General features: G+C 40.8%; 1 protein-coding gene across 34 annotated transcripts in view; it reads left to right on the plus strand.

The window, feature by feature from the left end:
- Window positions 1-21,937, plus strand: part of RIMS2 (regulating synaptic membrane exocytosis 2) — a 695,597-nt gene that overhangs the window by 593,316 nt on the left and 80,344 nt on the right. For 16 of the 34 annotated variants that reach the window (XM_029062326.2, XM_039911826.1, XM_039911827.1 and 13 more), the window contains one exon: window positions 21,482-21,723. The exons of the other annotated variants lie outside the window; for them this stretch is intronic. In XM_029062326.2, coding sequence (XP_028918159.1) covers window positions 21,482-21,723 — 242 coding nt within the window. The remainder of the gene's footprint in view (window positions 1-21,481; window positions 21,724-21,937) is intronic. 34 annotated transcript variants of the gene reach the window in all.

Here is a 21,937-nt window from a genome sequence, read left to right on the forward strand (position 1 = left end):
GGGGTCGACGGCGGGATAGGCGAGACCGAGGGACGGCGAGGAGGTGGGCGGCAGAGGAGCGGAGCGTGCGGGGTGGGCGGTAGAAAGAGAGAAGGGAGGAGAGGTAGGAAGGGGCAAGGTGACGGAGAGCCTTGAAGCCTAGAGTGAGGAGTTTTTGTTTGGAGCGGAGGTCGATAGGCAACCACTGGAGTTGTTTAAGAAGGGGAGTGACATGCCCAGATCGTTTCTGCAGGAAGATGAGCCGGGCAGCGGAGTGAAGAATAGACCGGAGCGGGGCGAGAGAGGAGGAAGGGAGGTCAGAGAGAAGGCTGACACAGTAGTCTAGCCGGGATATAACGAGAGCCCGCAATAGTAAGGTAGCCGTTTGGGTGGAGAGGAAAGGGCGGATCTTGGCGATATTGTAGAGGTGAAACTGGCAGGTCTTGGTAACGGATAGGATGTGTGGGGTGAACGAGAGGGACGAGTCAAGGATGACACCGAGATTGCGGGCCTGCGGGACGGGAAGGATGGTCGTGCCATCCACGGTGACGGAGAAGTCTGGGAGCGGACCGGGCTTGGGAGGGAAGATGAGGAGCTCAGTCTTGCTCATGTTGAGTTTTAGGTGGCGGGCCGACATCCAGGTGGAGACGTCCCGGAGGCAGGAGGAGATGCGAGCCTGAAGGGAGGGGGAGAGGACAGGGGCGGAGATGTAGATCTGCGTGTCATCTGCGTAGAGATGGTAGTCAAAGCCGTGAGAGCGGATGAGTTCACCGAGGGAGTGAGTGTAAATGGAGAACAGAAGAGGGCCAAGAACTGACCCTTGAGGAACTCCAACAGTTAAAGGATGGGAGGGGGAGGAGGCTCCAGCATAGGAGACCGAGAATGATCGGCCAGAGAGGTAAGAGGAGAACCAGGAGAGGACAGAGTCCGTGAAGCCAAGGTGAGATAAGGTATGGAGGAGGAGGGGATGGTCGACAGTGTCAAAGGCAGCAGAGAGGTCAAGGAGGATCAGAATGGAGTAGGAGCCATTGGATTTGGCAAGAAGGAGGTCATGGGTGACCTTAGAGAGAGCAGTCTCGGTAGAGTGGAGGGGACGGAAGCCAGATTGGAGGGGGTCTAGGAGAGAATGGGAGTTAAGGAATTCTAGGCATCGATTGTAGACGACTCGTTCTAAGATTTTGGAAAGGAAGGGTAGTAGGGAGATAGGACGATAACTGGAGGGGGAAGTGGGGTCAAGAGCGGGTTTTTTTAGGATGGGGGAGACGTGGGCATGTTTGAAGGCAGAGGGGAAGGAGCCCTTGGAGATTGAGTGGTTAAAAATAGAAGTTAAGGAAGGGAGGAGGGCAGGGGCGATGGATACATACATATATACGTAACTGCTATGGGGCAGGGGGAGGGGGAAGAGCAAAGGGAGCAAGTCATGGTGACGCAGAAGGGTGGGAGAGTGTAGGAAAAGCAGGGATTAGTCTGGAGGAGATGTGCCTTAATTAGGGCTTTGAAAGGGGGAAGAGTGATTATCTGGCAGATTTGAAGAGGAAGGGCGTTTCAGGCCAGAGGTAGGATGTGGGCCAAGGGTCAGCGGCAAGACAGATGAGATTGAAGCACAATGAGAAGGTTAACACCAGAGAAGTGGAGTGTGTGGGCTGGGATGTGGAAGGAGAGAAGGGAGGTGAAGCAGGAGGGGGCAAGGTGATGGAGAGCTTTAAAGCCAATAGTGAGGAGTTTTTGTTTAATACAGCAATAGATAGGCAACCACTGGAGATTTTTGAGGAGGGGAGTGGCATGCCCTGAATGTTCTGTAAAAAGATAATCCGGGTCGTGGAGTGAACTATGGATTGAAATGGGAAGAGACAGGAGGTTGGGAGATCAGAAAGGAGGCTGATGCAGTAATCCAGTCAGGATAGGATGAGTGGCTGTACTAACATGGTAGCAATTTGAATTGAGAGGAGAGGGTAGATCTTAGCGACGTTGTGAAGGTGAGACCGAGAGGATTTGGTGACGGATTGGTTACGTAAGTTGAATGAGAGAGCGGAGTCAAGGAAGAAACCACTACTTGTTCTCCCTCCAATTAAACTGTTTCCCCGTATGGAATGAGTACTGGTCTGACTTCATTATCTTTTGTCTAACCCAACACTTAGTACTTGGCACATAGTAAGCACTAAAGAATTATCACAATTAGGAATAATAGTAGTAGACTTTGTCACTAGAGTATTGTCTATAGGTCTTCATATCAAGATGTGCTGCTGAATATTATTTTTAAAACTCACGGGCTTCATCTTTTCCAGTATGATACTATAATTGAAGTCATTATTCTATATTTTCACAATAGCTTTGAGCTCTTTACTCATTAATATTATTCTTCCCACATTGTTTCTACTACTGAATGCTTATCTCAGCGTGCTGCCATGCCTAACAAAGAATAAAAAAGAATCTGAGACTTGAATTTTGTTGATTGCACCATAATGCATTTCAGACTCATAATGTAGCATGTGTAGTGGGATTTAAGTCCTCAGAAATCAATTCTTGCCTACACCCTGGAATTAGTGGATTTACCCCAAGCCACATATTTCAGCCTTGCAGATAATATATGGTGATTATGATAATAAATAAGGGAGTGGATGAGATAGATGTCTCTCTGAAATGATAATCAATGTGGATGGTGACCAAATGCAAAAGAATGCTAAGCTGTTGTGGGCAGGGAACTTGTCTACCAACTCTGTTATATTGTATTCTCCCAAGTGCTTAGTACAGTGCTCTGCACAAGTACATGCTCAGTAAATACCATTGATTGAGCTGAAGAGTCACCTGCATTTCTCTTATCTGTGGCATTCAGATATGTACACTGACCTATTTTAATTTCTACCCATCTGTTATGAAAAAACTCAATCATTTGCCTAAATGTAATGACTCTATTCTTACAACCTCAGTATATTTTGTATATATTGTTGCATTAATTCTCACAATGGCCATGTCAGGTGGGTTTGAATAATTATAGTAATAATGGCATTTGTTAAGCCCTTACTATGTGCCAAGCACTCTTCTAAGTGCTGGGGTAGACAAGGTAATCAGGTTGTCCCACATGGGGCTCACAGTCTTAGTCCCCATTTTACAGATGAGGTAAATGAGGCACAGAGAAGTTAAGTGACTTGTCCAATGTCATACAGCTGACCAGTGGCAGAACTGGGATTCGAATCCCCTGCCCTCTGACTCACAAGCCCATGCTCTTTCCACTAAGGCATATTTCACACTCCCCATTCCATGAGGGGCTCACAGCCTAATAACTAAGGCACTGAGGGTAAATTGCCTAAAGTTGCATGGGGACTGAGTGGCTTGTGTTCTTACCCAAGTCTGGGCCAGTGATATAATTAAGCAAGAGTCGAAGGAAAGGGTAGAGGAGGAGAAGAAAGACTGTAAACTCATTCTGGGAAGTGAATGCGTCTACCAACTCTGTAATATTGTAGTCTCCCAAGTGCTTAGTACAGTGCTCTGCAGACAGAGCAGTAAATATGATTGATCGATGTATCATTGAGCACATTTTCTATACTCAGCAGTGAACAGGTACTTCGGTTGAATGAAAAACTCTAATCAGGAGAGGTGTTTTTCTTGCAAATACATTTTACACAAATGTTCTGATTATTTTCTCCTACCTAAAATATAGTTGGAAGATTCTCTCATTTGAGTTTTAATCTCTAAGCAAGTTGTGGCCATATAGTGTGACTGCTTGTAAATGTGTCAGAAGAGTTTTTCTAGATTGGCGATGTTTGTGATTTTGCCTTTAAATTATTACTGAATCTTGTATTTACTGTGTGAGCTACTTAGGAACATTGTTTTTGTTATTACTAATGTTAGACTGCATTAATTCAATAGTGGAAAATGCATTTTAAAGGAAATTAATTATTGGACAATTAATAGTCCTTGCTTAGGTTTAAATATATGCTGATAAACTACACATTTAACTCAGTATTTTAAGGAAAATAAGATTAGAGAAAGATAAACAGGATAAACTATGAACAAGATTTGTCAAGGGAATTGTAATTGAATGCCTCAAAAGTACTTAGTCAAGGTTGCTCCGAAATGCATATAAACATCAATATGGAGTCACTTACTTTGAAGGGATCTTCTCTGATCAATACTTATTATCTCTGTGTCATATCTTTCCCACATGCTACCACTACCTCAGCACTTCTGATCCAACTACCCACTGACGTACCCAAATCCACCAATAGAGCTCCTATGCATGTCACTTTACCCTACTTTTTAAGCACTTACTCATCTCTATGTCTCTTTTTCCTTTCTTCCATCTGCAATTATTTTGTTTCTGTTTTTTTCCAACAAGATTGTATCTTCCTTGAGGATGGGCATCATATTTTCCAAATCTATTGTACTCTCCTAAGGACTTAATAAAATGCTCCGCACTCAGTGAGCATTTAATAAGTACAGTTAATTGATCAGTATTTTTTTAGTAGTTAATTGATCAATTTTTAAAGCTTTTTTGCTGAGAAAAATTCAATTTAGGACAAATAAACAATTGAAAGAAATAGTTGCATTGGTTGTGTAGCATATTGGGGGGTTACCATGAAAAGAGATACATGCCTGTCCCTTGTGAATATCACCACCAAATTTTGCAGTTGTTGAAGATTTATGAAACTGATATTTATAAACACAATTTTTGTTTTTAGATGATTTTACTTCAAATATAAAGAAATATATTAAAATGCAAAGTGTTCTTTAAACATAGCATTTATTTATCACAAAATAAGTTTGATATCTCTTTTTCATAAGTATCTATTGCTATGGTGAAGTTAATTTTTTAGTAGATATTTGATTTTTCTCATTGCTTATTTTAAAGGTCTTTTTTAAGATAATTTCTGAAAAACGTATGCTGTATGTATAACAATTTAGGAACATAAAAATAAACCATGTCAGCTCTTTATAGTCGAGCTTCACTTCTGAAATAGGAACCATCTTATATACTTTGGGAGCTCATATTCCAAAGTCAGTCATGGTTGAAGACACCATAGGAGAATTTGGCTGATTTTTAGGGTAATCAATTTAAGGCCCTGTGGTCTACTTGGAGCCCCAGGGGCTTGGATAGCTACAAGAAGCATGGTGCTATTTGGCCCCTGGGTTCAGTGTTCCAATAATAATTGTGGTATTTGTTAAGCGCTATTTGCCAGCACTGTACTAAGCGCTGGTGCAGATACAGGGTAATTGGGTTGGACACAGCAACCTGTCCCACACAGGGCTCACCGTCTTAATCCTCATTTATTAGATGTGGTAACTGAAGCCCAGAGAAGTGAAATGACATGCCCAAGGTCACACAGCAGTCAATGGCAAAATCAGGATTAGAATCCAGGTCCTTCTGGCTTCCAGGCCTGTGCTTAATGGTGGGGAGTAAAGTTAGGTTCTCCAAAGAGTGCCCCTCCCAGTTGGCTTCATTTTCTAATCTCATGGGAAGGTTAGTGCCAGTGAGGAAGGGACCCTCACTGAATGGAAAAGCCCCAGGACAGGGAAGAAAAGGTTTTAAACACCAGAAATAATATCATGATTACCACTGTGTATTTTTGAGAAATAGTGTGGCCTACTGAAAAAAGTATGGACTTGAGAATCAGAGAACCTGGGTTCTAATAATAATAATATTGGTATTTGTTAAGCTCTTACTATGTGCCAAGCACTATTCTATGCTCTGGAATAGATACAAGGTATCTATTGTCCCACGTGAGGCTCACAGTCTTCATCCCCATTTTACAAATGAGGTAAATGAGGCACAGAGAAGTTAAGCAACTTGCCCAAGGTCACACAGCTGACAAGCGGTAGAGCCGGGATTAGAACCCATGACCTCTGACTCCTAAGACCGTGTTCTTTCCACTGAGCCACGCTGCTTCTCATACCAGCTCCGCCACTTATCTGCTTTGTGACTTTGGGCAAATGACTTAACGTCTCTGGGCCTCAGTTCCTGTATCTGCAAAATGAGGATTTAATACTGGTTCTCCCTCCTACTTAGATTCTGAGCCTTATGTAGGGCCTAATTATCTTGTATGTACCCCAGCACTTAGAACAGTGCTTGGCACATAGTTATAACAGTTATTATTTGTGTTATCATTATTGTGTTTACATTTGATCAAAATATTCCCTCTTAGCCACAGGCCAAATGGCAGTTTTGGCCACCTAGTTGTTGTCTTTTCTGGAATATTGCAATGAACTCAATTCTCCCAAGCCCTAGTATCTTTCTAGGATTTTTAGAGCAAACACTAGATATTTTAGAACATTAGAAACTCCAATAGATCCAGAAAGGTTTAATGTTCATCTCAGTATTCTTAAATTATAACTAGGGAGCAAATTCTAAATCAGTAAATCAATTAAAATCACCTCTCCTCCAAAGAGCCTCCACTAACAAAAATTATTTACAAACCAAGACACAGACATGCCATAGTTTTATATATCAACAGAACATTTTCCCATACTCTTTCTGTGAAGGCAAATAAACAATTTTTAAAAATGCTAAATTATGGTGGCGATTACCAAAAATGAAGGCATGCATGTGCATTATCGCATACAGATTAAATATTTACACTGTGCAGATCCCTCTTTGTCCATACTTTACTCTTATGCCCAGATCATTTTTCAGAAAAACCATTTGGTCCACATCTCCCCACTCTTCCAAAACCTTTAATGATTGCCCATCCTCTTCCTCATCTAACAGAGACTCCTTACCATCAGTTTTGAGGAACTCAATCAGCTTTCCCTCCTGCCTAACTGCACTCATCTACTACAACTCATCCTGCTCCATTCCTCTAATGCCAACCTCTCTGTACCTCAATCTGGTCTATATTGCCACTGATCCCCTGCCTACATACTCCTTTGGGCTTGGAATTCTCTTCCACTTCATATCTGACAGTCTACCACTCTCCCCACCTTTGAAACCCTCCTAAAATCACATCTCTTTCAAGAGGCCTTCCCTGGGTATGCCTATTTAGTTCCCTCATCCAGTCTTTTCTCTACATCAGCCATATACCTGGCTGTATGTCCCTTAAGTACTTTGATACCTCAGCTCCACAATATTTATATAATCATTCTTATACTCCATTTCCCCTCTTCCTAATCTTATTTAATGTCTTCCCCCCTCCCTGTATTCTTTCATTCATTCAATAGTATTTATTGAGCACTTACTATGTGAAGAGCACTGTACTAAGCACTTGGACTGTACAATTCGGCAACAGATAGAGACATTCTCTGCCCAAGAACGGGTTCATAGACTGTAACCCCCTTATTGCCAGGGATCACATCTACCAACTTTTTTGGGCTTGTACTTTCCCAAGTGCTTAATATAGTGCTCTGCATGGAGAAAGTGCTCAGTAAATGCCGTTGGTTGGTTGACATAGTCTATTCATTGAGCAACTTCTGTGTGCAGAGCAAAGTATTAAGTAACATAGAAATAATAATTATGGTAGTTGTTACACTCTGTGTGCCACAGCACTGTAATAAAACTGGGGTAGATACAAGATCATCAGGTTCCACAAGGGGCTCATAGTCCAAGTAGGAAGGAGAACGGGTATTGAATCCCCATTTAGCAGATAAGGAAACTGAGGTACCGAGAAGGTAAGTAGCTTGCCCAAGATCATACAGCAGACAGATGAAAGCATAGAAAAATAATGGGTGCATATCCACGTGGGAGTTAACTTTTTGACTTCCAAATTGTAAAAAAAAAATGTGAATAAAATCTCTTTAAGTCACTTTAAGAAGTGGTTTGGGGTAAGACATTATTGGTGATGAGAGACTTTTCTACCTAGGTACAATATTTGCTGAAAATATTGCAAGGCTGATTAAAGATTGGAAAAATTATTGAGGCTGCTGGAGGCAATGACTTCATTTGTGTAGTCTTATCAATTGTATCCATTCTGGCTTTTGGCCTCATTTGAACCACTAAAATGATTCAGGAGCCTAATATTGTGCCTGTCTTTTAAAAACACAAAAAATTCCAAAAAAGTTTGATCAACTTCATTTTGCTATCTTGCATGATCCTTCAATGCATTACTAAGTTCACATCTCCTCCAAGAGGCCTTCCCCGATTTAGCCCTCTTTACCCCAGCCTACTCTCTCTTCTGAGTCATCTATGCACATGGATCAAATGACCTTTGGACATTTGATATTCCCTCCACTCCTAAACCCACAGCACTTATGTACATACCTTTATGTCTGTATTGTACTCCCAAGCGCTTAGTACAATGCTCTGCATACGGTAAGCACTAAATAATTACAGTTGAAGGAATGAATTAATTAAAATTATTGTAAATTACTTATTTTTCCATATTAATGTCTGTTTCCTTCTCTAGACTGTAAACTGATTATGGGCGGGGAACCTGTCTGCTAATTCTGTTGTACCGTCCCTCGTGCTTAAAACAGTGCTCTGCATATAGTAAGCACTCAATAAATACCAATGATTGATTGATTGATTGATTGATTGATTGATCATAGAATCGGAATCAACACCCAAAACCTTGTACTGAGCAAGCGCTCTGGTTAGAGAATCGAGTAAGAAGGAAAGCCACCTGCCAATGCCATTGGAGCCCTGGCCTTGTGTGGGTAGGGAATGTCATATTGTACTCTTCCAAGCGCTTAGTATAGTGCTCTGCACCAAGTAAGGGCTCAATAAATACAAACGAGTGACTTACTGGCCTTGGTGCAGACAAATGGTGTTACTGCTTCCAGGTTTAGGCTGCTGCTGCTCTCAAGTTCTTTATCGAAATTCCAGCCCATTAACAACGCCGCTTCCACTCAAATGGAAATTAAGCCATAGCAAGGGACTTCAGAACAGCAGCTCCGAATTCAGACTCAGGGTCAAGAATTTCTTGTGTAAGTTGGAGCAGGATTTGGGGCTCCATCCACAGCTGGGAGTCAATCGACCAGCTAAGGTGGCTTCAGTGTCCTGTGTGCCAAACATTTATACTAAAACAAATTGTTGATCCACCGATTTGCAATCATTTGGCAAATACAGCTTATAATCAGTTCTCCTATACCCCAGGGGTTTGCATATTGGCAAAACTCTGTGTTAAAGAATGTTAATAGTGTATCTGATGTGCTACTCATACACACAAGCACGTGACAAGCATGTCTTCTGACTTCATGTCAAGCTGAACCCAAACAGGCTTGTACTGTCGGAAGAGTCATGCCCTAATTTGAGCCAAGCATGTGTTATGGCAGAAGGGAGTGTACAACTCCAACTTAGCAATCAATCTGACATTTTACCTAGCTAATTATTTCAGATGAGCTATTTCTATATTGTTGTGACAGACCTTGTAGGTAAAATGGAAAAAATAATAAAAATCACTTGGACTTCAGTTATACTAAAACTGAGCATGGCATTTATCAAGTGCCTATTATGGGCTGAAAACTGTGAAGCACTGGGGAAGATCAAGATAGGACATAACCGTTGTCCCACATAGGGCTCACAGTTTAAGAAGGTGATAGATCACATTTTATCTCAGTTTTACTGATGAAGAAACTGAGGCACATAGATATTAAATGATTTGCCTAAGTCACACAGCAGGCAAATGGCAGAGCCAGGTCTGGAACCCAGGTGTCCATACTAGGAAGAGGTGATCTAGGCACTATTAAAACTAGTAAGATTATTATTATTATTATGGTACTTGTTAAACACTTACTACATGCCAAGCACTGTTCTATGTGCTAGAGTAGATACACGTTAATCAGGTTGGACACGTTCCCTGTCCCACATGAGGCTCACGGTCTTAATCCCCATTTTACAGATTAGGTAACTGAGGCACAGAGAAGTTAAGTGACTTGCCCAAAGTTACACCGCAGACATGTGGCAGAGTCAGGATTAGAACCCAGGGCCTTCTGAATCCCAGACCCATGCTCTACCAACTAAGCCACACTTCTTTGAGTCCACTACTTAGAATTATAGGGTGGTTGTCAGTGGTTCTGCTACAATTTAAGAGACATACATGGCCTGTTTGAGTCCACAGAGGTTAGTCCTGGGACCAGTGTCTTTACAAAGAATAGTACATCATAAAGTAAGAGAAGAATTATTAAACTGGAAAATAAGTCGTTAAATTGGTCGTTTTATTTTGAAAGGCAAGAATAAAATTCAAATTGCAATCAATAAATTAAAGCAATCTTCCAAGCAAAATAGAATGAAGATTAAGAGATGTGCAAGGGAGAATGCTTATGATAGAAAAAAATTAGATATAAGATGGGGAAAGCCAGCCTAGGCAGATAAAGAAGAAAAATGCCTGGGAATTAATTCTTTCTTTAAATTGCTGGCCAATGGTCATATTTGGTGTATTAATAAAAGAAATATGCTATTCAAAGATTAAAAAAATTCTCACAATTTACTTCATATCAATCAAGTCCTTAATATAAAAGTTTTAAATTAGTCAATTAATAATATTTTTTGAGTTTCTGTTGTATACAGAGCACAGGAACTAGTCAAGATTGGACGTAGCCCCCTCCCCGTAATGTGCTCTTAGGAGAGTATAGTAGAATTAATGTGGAAGATCCCTTTCCTCAAGGCAAACTAGTAGGGAAGGCAGACACTGAAATGCATTACAAATAGGAAGATCTAATAGAGTAAAGAGATATGTACATGAGCCTCCTGGATATTGGGGATGGTTTAATAAGGTGTAGGGGTCGTGGATAATAATAATAATGATAATGTTGGTATTTGTTAAGCACTTACTATGTGCAGAGCACTGTTCTAAGCGCTGGGGTAGTCACAGGGGAATCAGGTTCTCCCACGTGGGGCTCACAGTCTGAATCCCCATTTTTTACAGATGAGGTAACTGAGGCACAGAGAAGTTAAGTGACTTACCCACAGTCACACAGCTGACAAGTGGCAGAGCTGAGATTCGAACTCATGACCGCTGACTCCAAAGCCCATGCTCTTTCCATTGAGCCACACTGCTTCTCTAAAAAGATGGGAGATCTTCTCTTAAGAGATGGTTGAGAAGGATGAAAATTGTTGCTTGAGTGGGGTGGGGAAACCTATTTATAGTATTTCCAGGTGAAAGCAGAATTACTTTGTTCATTCTCCAGACCCCTCATTAGGTACCATGTCTACCAACACTGTTTACTCTCCCATGCACTTAGAACAGGTTTCCACATACAGTAGTGCTTAATAAATACCACAGATTAATTTTGCTTTTGCTTAAAAGAGTTGCTTTGGAAAGAAACTGGCTCTTTAGGTGGTAGTTTGAGAGAGAAGATACATCAGTGATTTTTCATGTTCTAAAAGCTAGAACAATATTTTGTTAAACCCCCAAATTATTTCTCTCTAAACTTTCCAAGTGAAAAACAGAATCATTGTTGTAGGTTAAATAGGAGTGAAGTAACTTATTAGATTGTTAAATGAAGTTGCAAAATTAACAGTAGCACTGTGGAGAAGTGTTTTCCGGCAAAATAAGTATTACTAAAATGTTTATCTAAGATGAAAATAACTTTATGAACCTGCGAAAGAGTAGTTTTGGCAACATACTGATATTTCAAGAAAATAATACACTTCGGATACCTATCTGACCAGAGATCACTGTATCTTTAATTGACCTTGATAATTAGGGAAGAAATGGTTGGAGATAGACAATATGACCTATGCCTATTTCTTCAGGTTTAGGATAGTTCTAAGTTAGTGTTTAAGTTAACTACCTTATCTTCTAAGTGAGACAACTGCAGTTTAAAATCGACTTGATTAGAGAATGCCTGGAGCTATGGGCATGAGATATACAGATGTTTTGAAAAAAATGATGCTTTTCTGATTTTTATCAAAATTAGTAACATCATTTAATCATTTAAAATTAAATAGAAAATATTACAGAATTAACTAACAAGTGCTATAGACTAAATTCTGAATTTAGTTACTTGTTCTTTCTATTGATCTTTTGTGTTCCGCCAGTTGGGTAAACTATTTCTTTCTCTCTCATGTTTTCAGGTGTATTGTACTGCAGTTTTCTGTAATATTGTAAGGGTTAAGTATCAGGAATATTAAAAATAGATGGCCACTAAGGTCATGGGGGTGGAGAGGGACTAGAGGAAAGAAAGAGGAAATGTTAGAGTAGTGCTGCTGCTATGTTTGAAAATTTGTGGTTCCTTTCTCCCTTTGCCTCTCACCCCCTTTCTTTCTCCTTCTCTTCCTCTCTTTTCCTTACCCTCTTGCCCTGTCTTTCCCGCTAACCCTCTCTTTACCTCTCATGCTCTCTTTTCCTCTCTCCCTCCCTTTCCACAGTAATAATGGTATTTGTTAAGTGCTTACTATATGCCAAGCACTGTACGAAGGCCTAGGTTGAATACAAACAAATTGGGTAGGACACAGTCCTTGTTCCAGGTGGGACTCACAGTCTAAGTAGGTGGAAGAGCAGGTATCCCCATTTTACAGTTGATGAAATTGAGGCACAGAGAAGTGTAAATGACTTGCCCAAGTTCACACAGCAAGCAATTGGCAGAGGCTGGCTTAGAACCCAGGTCCTTCTGACTCCCTGGACATGTTCTCTCCAGTAGGACATACTAGTTTGGCTATAAGTGTTCCATGAAAGCGCAAGTTATTTGTAAGGGAGTGAGTTTTGCCTCAGAATATCTGTGATTTTTATTTTATTTTATCCAGTTATGGCAAATTTGTTATGATTATTATTATTATTAAGTGCTGTCGAGTCATTTCCGGGTCATAGCGACTCCATGGATATACTTTCTCCCGAACATACTGTCCTCTGCCATAATCTGCAACCTTTCAAATAAGGTAACCTTTTTAATAAGGTTTGAGGGTCGTGGATCCAGGAAGAAGGGGTAGGATGGGGGTTCTTCCGTTACCATTGTTATGGTCTCTCTCCATCTAGCTGCTGGTCTGCCTCTTCTTTGTTTTCCCTGGACTTTCCCTAGCATTAGTGTCTTCAGAAAATTAGTCCTCCTGATTATGTGTCCAAAATATGCTAATCTAAGTTGAGATATTTGCCCTTCCAAAGACCACTTTGGTTTAATTTGCTCTAAAATCCATTTATTTTTCGGTCAGTCCATGGTATTCGCCTCAAACTAAACCCAAGGATCCCTTTTTCTTATTTAAGATGTACTGATTTTATACATCCTCAAGCATTTCTATATGCAGGCTTTTTAAATTGTTCATTCATTCTGATTGCTCTGTAAATACTTTTATGTTTGTCTCCCACATTGGAATGTGAGATCCTTGAAGGCAGAGAATGTGCTTCTTGTTTATTTCGTCCTTCCCAAGCATTTAGTACAGTGCATTTTCTCTGGTGGCTGGTCATTAAATGGTATTGTTACAACTAAGGATAAAGTTCCCCTATTTGTACAAACAAAAGTCAGGATCAGTGACATCACCTTGAGAAACATATGTGGAATTACAGCATTAAAAGTTTTAATATAAATATTAATGATGCAGTTGGCAATTTGTACTTTTATCATTCATCAGTATTTATATTCCATCAATAAGAACTGTGGGGTACCAAGTGCTGGACAAAAATCCATGATAACCTGGTTGGACACAATCTGTCCCATGCGGAGTTCACAGTCTAAGGGCCAGGGAGAACAGGTATTTGTTTCCCATTTTACAGATGAGGTAGCTGAGAACCCAGAAGTTATGACTTGCCCAAGACCACACAGCAGTCAAATGGCAGAGCAAGGGTTTAGAACCCAAGTTTTATGACTCCCAGGCCTATGCTCTTTCCACTAGGCCTTGCTGCTTTTATTTCAGTTGATCAGATTTTTCAAAATTTCCAGTAAAGTGTGGGTTCTTTGATTTTTTTTTTGGTTACCTGCAGTCATTTTCATATACCTGAACTCCTGTGAAGTTTTAATATATTTTCTAAACACCTATTCATTCATTCAGTCATATTTATTGAATGCTTACTGTGTGCAGAGCACTGTACTAAACTCTTGGAAAGTACAGTTCGGCAACAGATAGAGATAATCCCTACCCAAAAATGGGCTCACAATCTACCCGGGGAGACAGACAATAAAACAAAACAAGTACACAGGCATCAATATCCTCTTCATCAACTCTTGAGTTAGATTAGAATGATTCTTTTGTAAACAACTAACTTTTAAAACTTCATCCTTGCCTCTATTTTTACACTTTTTATTGCATGAAATGTAAGTAATATATCATGTGCAATGTTAAATTCTGTGTATTTCACTCCTGTATAATTATATAGAGAAGCAGTGTTGACTTAGGGGAAAGAGCATGGGCTTGGGAGTCAGTGGTCATGGGTTCTAATCCTGGCTCTGCCACTTATCAGTTGTATGGCTTTGAACAAGTCACTTAACTTCTCTATGCCTCAGTGACCTCATCTGTAAAATGAGGAAAAGACTGTGAGCCCCACTTGGGACAACCCAGTTATCTACCCTAACGCTTAGAATAGTGCTTGGCACATAGTGCTTAAATGCCAACATCATCATGACCAAATTATTTTAAGTCCCATTTTGTATGCAAGATGGTTAAAGACATGTGGCCTGCATAATAAAATATAACAATAATAGGAACTAATTTCCTATGACATGGTCATGTGTTCTAATTATGGCTCCGCCCTTGTCAGCTGAGTGACTTTGGCCAAATCGCTTAACTTCTCTGTGCTTCAGTTACCTCATCTGTAAAATGGGGACTAAGACTGTGAGCCCCAACTGGGACAACCTGATTACCTTGTACATACCCTAGTGTTTAGAACAGTGCTTGGCACAAAGTGCTTAACAAATGCCATCATTATTATTATTATGTATATTGATTAAATAAATAGTTTTTCTACCTCTGAATTTTCTAGGCTTCAAACAAGGTAAGGTTCATTTAATATAATACAAATTGATATTGTGGCATTTATTAAGCACTTACAGTGTGCCAAGGACTGTTCTGAGTGCTAGGATACATATAAGGTAATCAGGTTGGACACAGTCCCTCTCCCACTTGGGGCTCACAGTCTTAATTCCCATTTTACAGATGAGGTAACTGAGGCACAGAGAAGTGAAGTGACTTGCCCACAGTCACACAGCTGACAAGTGGCAGAGCTGGGAGTCGAACTCATGACCTTTGACTCCGAAGCCCAGGCTCTTTCCACTGAGCTACGCTGCTTCCCAAAGATGTACATAAGGGATGTGGGATTGTACTATACTAAGTACTGAGCTCTGTATTAAGTGCTTGGAAGTGTACAGTGTTATAGAGTTGGTAGACATGTTCCTTGCCTACAACAAGCATCCGAACAAATCTACCAATCCTAAGTAGAAGGTGTTGAGCTCTATGATTGACCATCTTCCAGTCATAAGGGGAAGCATCAAGACATAGTGGAAAGAGCACGGATCTAGGACTCAGAGGGTCATGGGTTCTAATAGCTCCACTTGTCTGTTCTGTGACCTTGGACAAGTCAAGTGGGTATATTAGATAATAATGAGGGAAAAGCATCCTGGAGAAAATGTGATTTTAGAAAGAGAATAGTGATAGCAGTAATAATAATAGTAGTAGTAACATTTGTTAAGTGCTTATTATATAATAATAATAATAATGTTGGTATTTGTTAAGCGCTTACTATGTGCAGAGAGCACTTTTCTAAGTGCTGGGGTAGATACAGGGAAATCAGGTTGTCCCACGTGAGGCTCACAGTTAACCCCCATTTTACAGATGAGGGAACTGAGGCAGAGAAGTTAAGTGACTTGCCCACAGTCACACAGCTGACAAGTGGCAGAAGCGGGATTTGAACTCATTACCTCTGACTCCCAAGCCCGTACTCTTTACACTGAGCCACACTGCTTCTCTGCCAGGCACTGTATTAAGTACTGGGTTAATTGCAAGGTAATTGGGTTTGGCACTGTTCCTGTCCCACAAAGGGCTCACAGTCTTAATCCCCATTTTCCAGATGTGGTAACTGAGGCACAGAGAAGTCAAGTGACTTGCCCAAGGGCACATGTCACTTACTTTGAAGATGGGGAGAGCTGTGGCCTATCAGATATGAAGAGGGAGAGAGTTCCAATCAGTGTGGAGGATGGGAAAGATGAGAACCAGGCATTGTGAGTAGGCAAACTTGACAGGGGCGTAGAGTGCGAACTGGGTTGTCATGGGGAAGGGGAAAGATAATTAGTTGGGAAGAGAGTTCATTGAATACCTTAAAGCTAATGATGAGGGTTGTCTATTTAATGTGGAGAGAATGGACATCCATTGGAGGTGTTTGAAGAGTGGGAAGATGTGTGCAGAACAACTATTTTAGAAAAATGTACCTGGCAGCACAGGGAGAGGGGAGGGACTAGAGGCAAGGAGATCAGCACTTACTGTGTGCAGAGCACTGTACTAAGCACTTGGGAGAATACAACACAACCGTCTAACAGACACATTCCCTGCTCACAACAAGCTTACAGTCATGCCAGAATATACTGGATTACCATGACATCAAAGCAGAATGGTGTAGTGGATAGAACATGGGCCTGGGAGTCAGAAGATCATGGGTTGTAATCCCAGCTCTGCCACTTGTCTGCTGTGTCCTTGGGCAAGTCACTTCACTTCTTCACTGCCTCAATTATCTCATCTGTATAATGGAGATTGGGACTGTGAGCCCTACATGGGACAGGAACTGTCTAACCCAATTTGCTTAGTATTCACTCCAGCATTTAGTACAGTGTCTGGCACATAGTAAGTGCTTAACAAATACCACAATTATCATTATCATCATTATTATTATGACAGTTGTTTGGATGGAGAGAGACATACAGCCTGGAAATGTGGTGAAAGTAATAATGTTGGTATTTGTTAAGCGCATACTATGTGCAGAGCACTGTTCTAAGCGCTGGGATAGATACAGGGTAATCAGGTTGTCCCACATGAGGCTCACAGTCTTAATCCCCATTTTACAGATGAGGGAACTGAGGCACAGAGAAGTTAAGTGACTTTTCCACAGTCACCCAGCTGACAAGTGGTAGAACTGGGATTCGAACCCATGACCTCTGACTCCCAAGCCCAGACTCTTTCCACTGAGCCACATTGCACCCAGGTTGGAACTTGAGGACACTGTGCAGATAGAAGTTAATTTAAGCCATGGGCTTTGGTCTTCAACAGCTTCAACTGTAAATGTTCATGAGCCTGTCAAAATTGGAAAAGATATAGAAATTGTCAAATAGTCCAACCGTGTTTTTCTTTAACCTTTATGGATATATGTCATGAGCTTTATGAAACCATATTATCTAAACCACTCCCAGCTTGATTCTTTTCATAGCCATATGGAAGTGTCCCAGTCAGCATCAGCTTTGCTACTTCCTGGCATATTGAATCATTCTAATGTCACATACTGCGGTTCCAGGATATATGTGTCTGCTGTGTGTCCGTGTGTGCATTCTGTGGGTGTTCATGTGTGAGTAATGGTGCACAAAAAATTTTCCCATTTGAGAAAGTTCTGAACTATACAAAACTAAATACTGTCATCTAAAATAATGAGATTTGCTTTACTTTAGCTACATTACTATCTAAATGGAGGTAACCGAATCATGGCAAGTAAGTTTGATGCTGTATACTTAGTACAGTACATTGAAAACCGTGGGCACTCAATAAGTAGGATTACTACTAGACTAGAAGTTGGTAAAACAAAAGAACATAAGCAGTGCGATTACTGTCAAACCAATGGTCTCTCCAGTCCATTGTTCTGTCTCTGACTGTAATATTTGGGGGAAAGAGTGTAATAGCTGCCCACCTTAAAGTTCTGAAGATTATTGATTTACTGTCTAACTACAGAATCTGTTTGTGACTATTTTGCCTACTTCTAGTGGCGTGAATTGGCCAACAAAACATAAGGGAGGTATTCTAGTGGGAAGAGCATGGATCTGGGAGTCAGAAGACTTGGGTTCTACTCCTGGCTTTGCCACTTACCACTGTGTGACCTTGGGCAGGTCATTTAACTTCTCTAGGCCTCAGTCCCCTCATCTGCACAATGGGGATTCAATGTCTGTTCTCCTTCTTACTTAGATTGTGAGCCTCATGTGTGATCTGATTATCTTTCATATATCCCAGTGCTTAGTACAATGCTTGGCACATAGTAAGCACTTAACAAATATAATTGTTAGTGATATCATCCTGACCCCACTGTATTGACATTAGTGTTGCCCTTGGGACCACCTATGCATTTCTCCAAAACATTCCCGTCTCTTCCTCTGCCATTACTGTCTGAGGACCAGTATATTTCCCTTTTTTATTTTACACAACAGTTTGAAAACAGTGCCCAGGGTGATTCAACACCAAGTCATATGTTTGCTAGAGAATCTGAACCTGAAGCAGCATGGCATATTGGAAATAATATTAATAATAATAATTGTGGTATTTGTTAAGCGCTTACTGTGTGCCAGGCACTGTACTAAATGCTGGAGTGAATATATAAGCAAATCAGGTTGGACACAGTCCCTGTCCCACATAGGGTTCACAGTCTCAATCCCCATTTTATTGATGAGGAAACAGGCCCAGAGAAGTGAAGTTACTTGCCCAAGGTCACACAGTAGACAGGAACACACCAAGATAATCAGAGCACCGGGTATCTAATCCCAGCTCTGCCAATTGCTTTCTGTGCGACCATGGGCAATTCACTTCTCTGTGTCTGTTTCCATAACTGTAAAATCAAGATTAGATACCTGTTCTTCTTTGACTTAGACTGTAAACCCCATGCCGGATAAAGACTGCGTATGAGCTAATAATAATAATAATAATAATGATAATGGTATTTGTTAAGTGCTTACTAAGTGCCAAGCACTGTTCTAAGTGCTGGGGTAGATACAAGGTTATCAGGTTGTCCCACATGAGGCTCAAAGTCTTCATCCCCATTTTACAGATGAGGGAACTGAGGCCCAGAGAAGTTAAGTGGCTTGCCCAAGGTCACACAGCAGACAAGCGGCGAAGGTGGGATTAGAACCCATGTCTTCTAATTCCCAAGCCCATGCTCTTTCCACTAAGCCATGCTGCTTCTCTCAACTTGTACCTACTCCAGTGCTTAGAACAGTCATCAACTTATATTAAGCGCCTAACAAATACCATAAAAATCCCCTCCGCAACCACTGTTTTGATTTTTTCCATGAAGTATGGACAGAGGAGGAAACTTGCATCGGTGACAGTAGAAATATAGTGTCTTGTTTTGTTACCCTGCGTTTTTGTCCAGCTGACTCTGGAATTGGTAATCTTGTGTGCTGCCTTGAAGGACTAGCATTATTAGAACTTTCTGTTCCAGATTTGCTTGGATTATAAAAGTCTCCATTCTTCAAAGTATTGCACCAGACCTCTGTTCCCTTGGCCTAAAAGAAATATTCTCCTCTTCTGGGTAATACATCAAATTGACTTTTTTTCCACATGTGCCCTTTCATTTATGAGTAGAAATGGAATAATCAGATTAATTGATCAATCAGTGGTATTTATTGAGTACTTACTATGTGGAGAGCACTGTAATAAGAGCGTGAGACAGTAAAACAGAATTAGCAGTCACGTTCCCTGCCCATAACGAGCTTATAGCCTAGAGAAGAGCTTACAGATTAAACGCCTGTATTTCTAAAATTATGGACATTATCAGTGTTCATGAGAGAAATTAATTAATCAATTCAATCATATTTATTGAGCGCTTACTGTATGCAAAACACTGTACTAAGCACTTGGGAGAGTACAATATAACAGCAGATACATTCCTGCCCTCACTGAGCTCACAGTTTAGAGGGGAAGATACAAAATTCAGATAGAAAAAGATATAGTGGCCCTTTCAACTCTTTGCTCAGCTCTACATTTGCAAATTTTTCCCCTTTCTGTTTTTAGTGTTCACCCTGGAACAACTCAATAACAAATGCATTGAAGGGGTGTGACTTGAAATAAAATAGGGAAAACTTCAACAAAATCAATGTTTAGTTTTTTTATTCTCTGAAAGCTCTTTGTTTATTTTGATGAATAACTAAAGCCCCACAGGCTCAAAGGAGAAGTTTCTTGTGAGCAGGCAGATTACTATGACAGACATTGGCCACGTGTTGACATGGGAAATGGGGTGTGTCATATGATATTTGAGTGATAAGTTCCCAGGATTCTGAGGAGGTTTTCGACACAAGTAACATTCCCTTGCAACCTCTGGAGTGGAGAGAACCAACTCTGTGGTTCCCTGCTATTGCACTGGTTTCCTCAACCTCTGCTCTACCCCCAGCTCTACCCCATTGTTGAAATCCTAAAAAAACAAGCAACTGACTTCACACAAAAGTTCCAAATTCTATACTAGTGGGAGAAGGAGGTGGAGTGGTCCAGGATGATCTCCACATTCTCTAAGGTCCTGCAGATCTGTCAGCAATCCATAATAGACTGTAAGCCCGTCGATTAGACTGTAAGCCCGTCAAAGGGCAGGGACTGTCTCTATCTGTTACCGATTTGTACATTCCAAGAGCTTAGTACAGTGCTCTGCACATAGTAAGCGCTCAGTAAATACTATTGAAGAATAACAGTGCTCACTCATGGCCACCTTTGACAATCCCAATCAAGCACCACCATTCCGCAAGCAGTGTTTTAGAGCATTTTTGCTGATTTTTTTTTTTAAAGAATGAAAGTTCAGAATCTTCTAGATTTAAAGAAATTGACATTATGGCCTATGTAGAATATACTTTGGAAATTGCATCACATGTGAAAATAATAGAATAAATCACTTGTTAACTAAATTGTAAGCAAAGTGAAGCAATTATGTTATAGTAGTGTATTTAAAAAAAAGGTGGTTCCAGGGGTTTTGTTTTCTGGGGTCTGAGCAGTCAAGTATATTATTATTATTAGTAGTAATTATTATTATTAATAATAATAATAATTGGTTAAGCGCTTACTAATAGAACCGCTGTTCTAAGCACTTGAGTTAGTACAAGATAATTAGGTTGGACACACTCTCTATCCCACATGGGTCTTGTGGTATAAGTAGGAGGGAGAATAAGTATTGAATCCCCATTTTACCGTTGAGGAAACTGAAGCACCAAGAAGTGAAGGGGCTGGCCCTAGTGACGCAGTAAGCATTTGGCAAAGCCAGGATTAGGGTTCAGATTCTCTGACTCCTAGGCCCATGCTCTCTCCACTAGGCCATGCTGCTCAGTGATATGAATGGCTGGTGATTATTCCAGCCACATATTTGATTTGATGAGGTATCTCCAATCCCAAAAGATTTTCTGAATCAATCTAAAAACCTAGTGAGTTTATTATAATAGGAAGCATGACTTTCTGATGTGGGGCTCCATAGAGGTTAGTGCTCTGAGCAGGTTACCTTTGCCAGACTTTCTGAGGTGGTGTGTAAACCAGGGCCTTTCATGGATCCCAGCAATAAGTTTGCCAGAACTTTGCAGGTACAGGTTCAATTTAAATTGAATCCAAACTGTAAAATACATTGATGATATTCCACTCCTTTTTTCAACAAAGCCCCATATGTAAAGAACATCATTGTTTTGTGGCCTTAAATGTTTATCTGAAACTGTCCTTTTCTGTCTCTTCTGTCTTTCTGCTGTGGTCCATGTCATTTGTCCACCCATCGTCTGGCAGTGTCTTCACATCCAAAATGCAAAGCCGACAGATGGGTGCTTCAGGGAAGAACATGACGAAGAGCACCAGCATCAGCGGGGACATGTGCACGGTAGAGAAGAATGACGGCAGCCAGTCTGACACTGCCGTGGGCACCATGGGCACTGGTGGGAAAAAACGACGCTCCAGCATTGGGGCAAAAATGGTAGCTATTGTTGGTCTCTCCCGAAAAAGTCGCAGCACTTCCCAGCTCAGCCAAACTGGTAGGAATTTGCTTCATTTTCTCTTTTGACACTTTTTCTGTGTTTCCAGTGCGAATTGTGCCCTGAGTCACATGGGGAAGATAGCATTTCTGAAGGTTAGCACATCTGTGGGGAAACAGGTACTTTGTTCTCTGGAATCCTTTCTGCTAAGCTTCCAAACAGTTGTATTTTTCAGAGAAGATAAAATTGCCTTCGAATCAGGGGGTGGCTACTG

This window comes from Ornithorhynchus anatinus, chromosome 4 (genome assembly GCF_004115215.2).
Source record: "Ornithorhynchus anatinus isolate Pmale09 chromosome 4, mOrnAna1.pri.v4, whole genome shotgun sequence".
NCBI lineage: Eukaryota > Metazoa > Chordata > Mammalia > Monotremata > Ornithorhynchidae > Ornithorhynchus > Ornithorhynchus anatinus.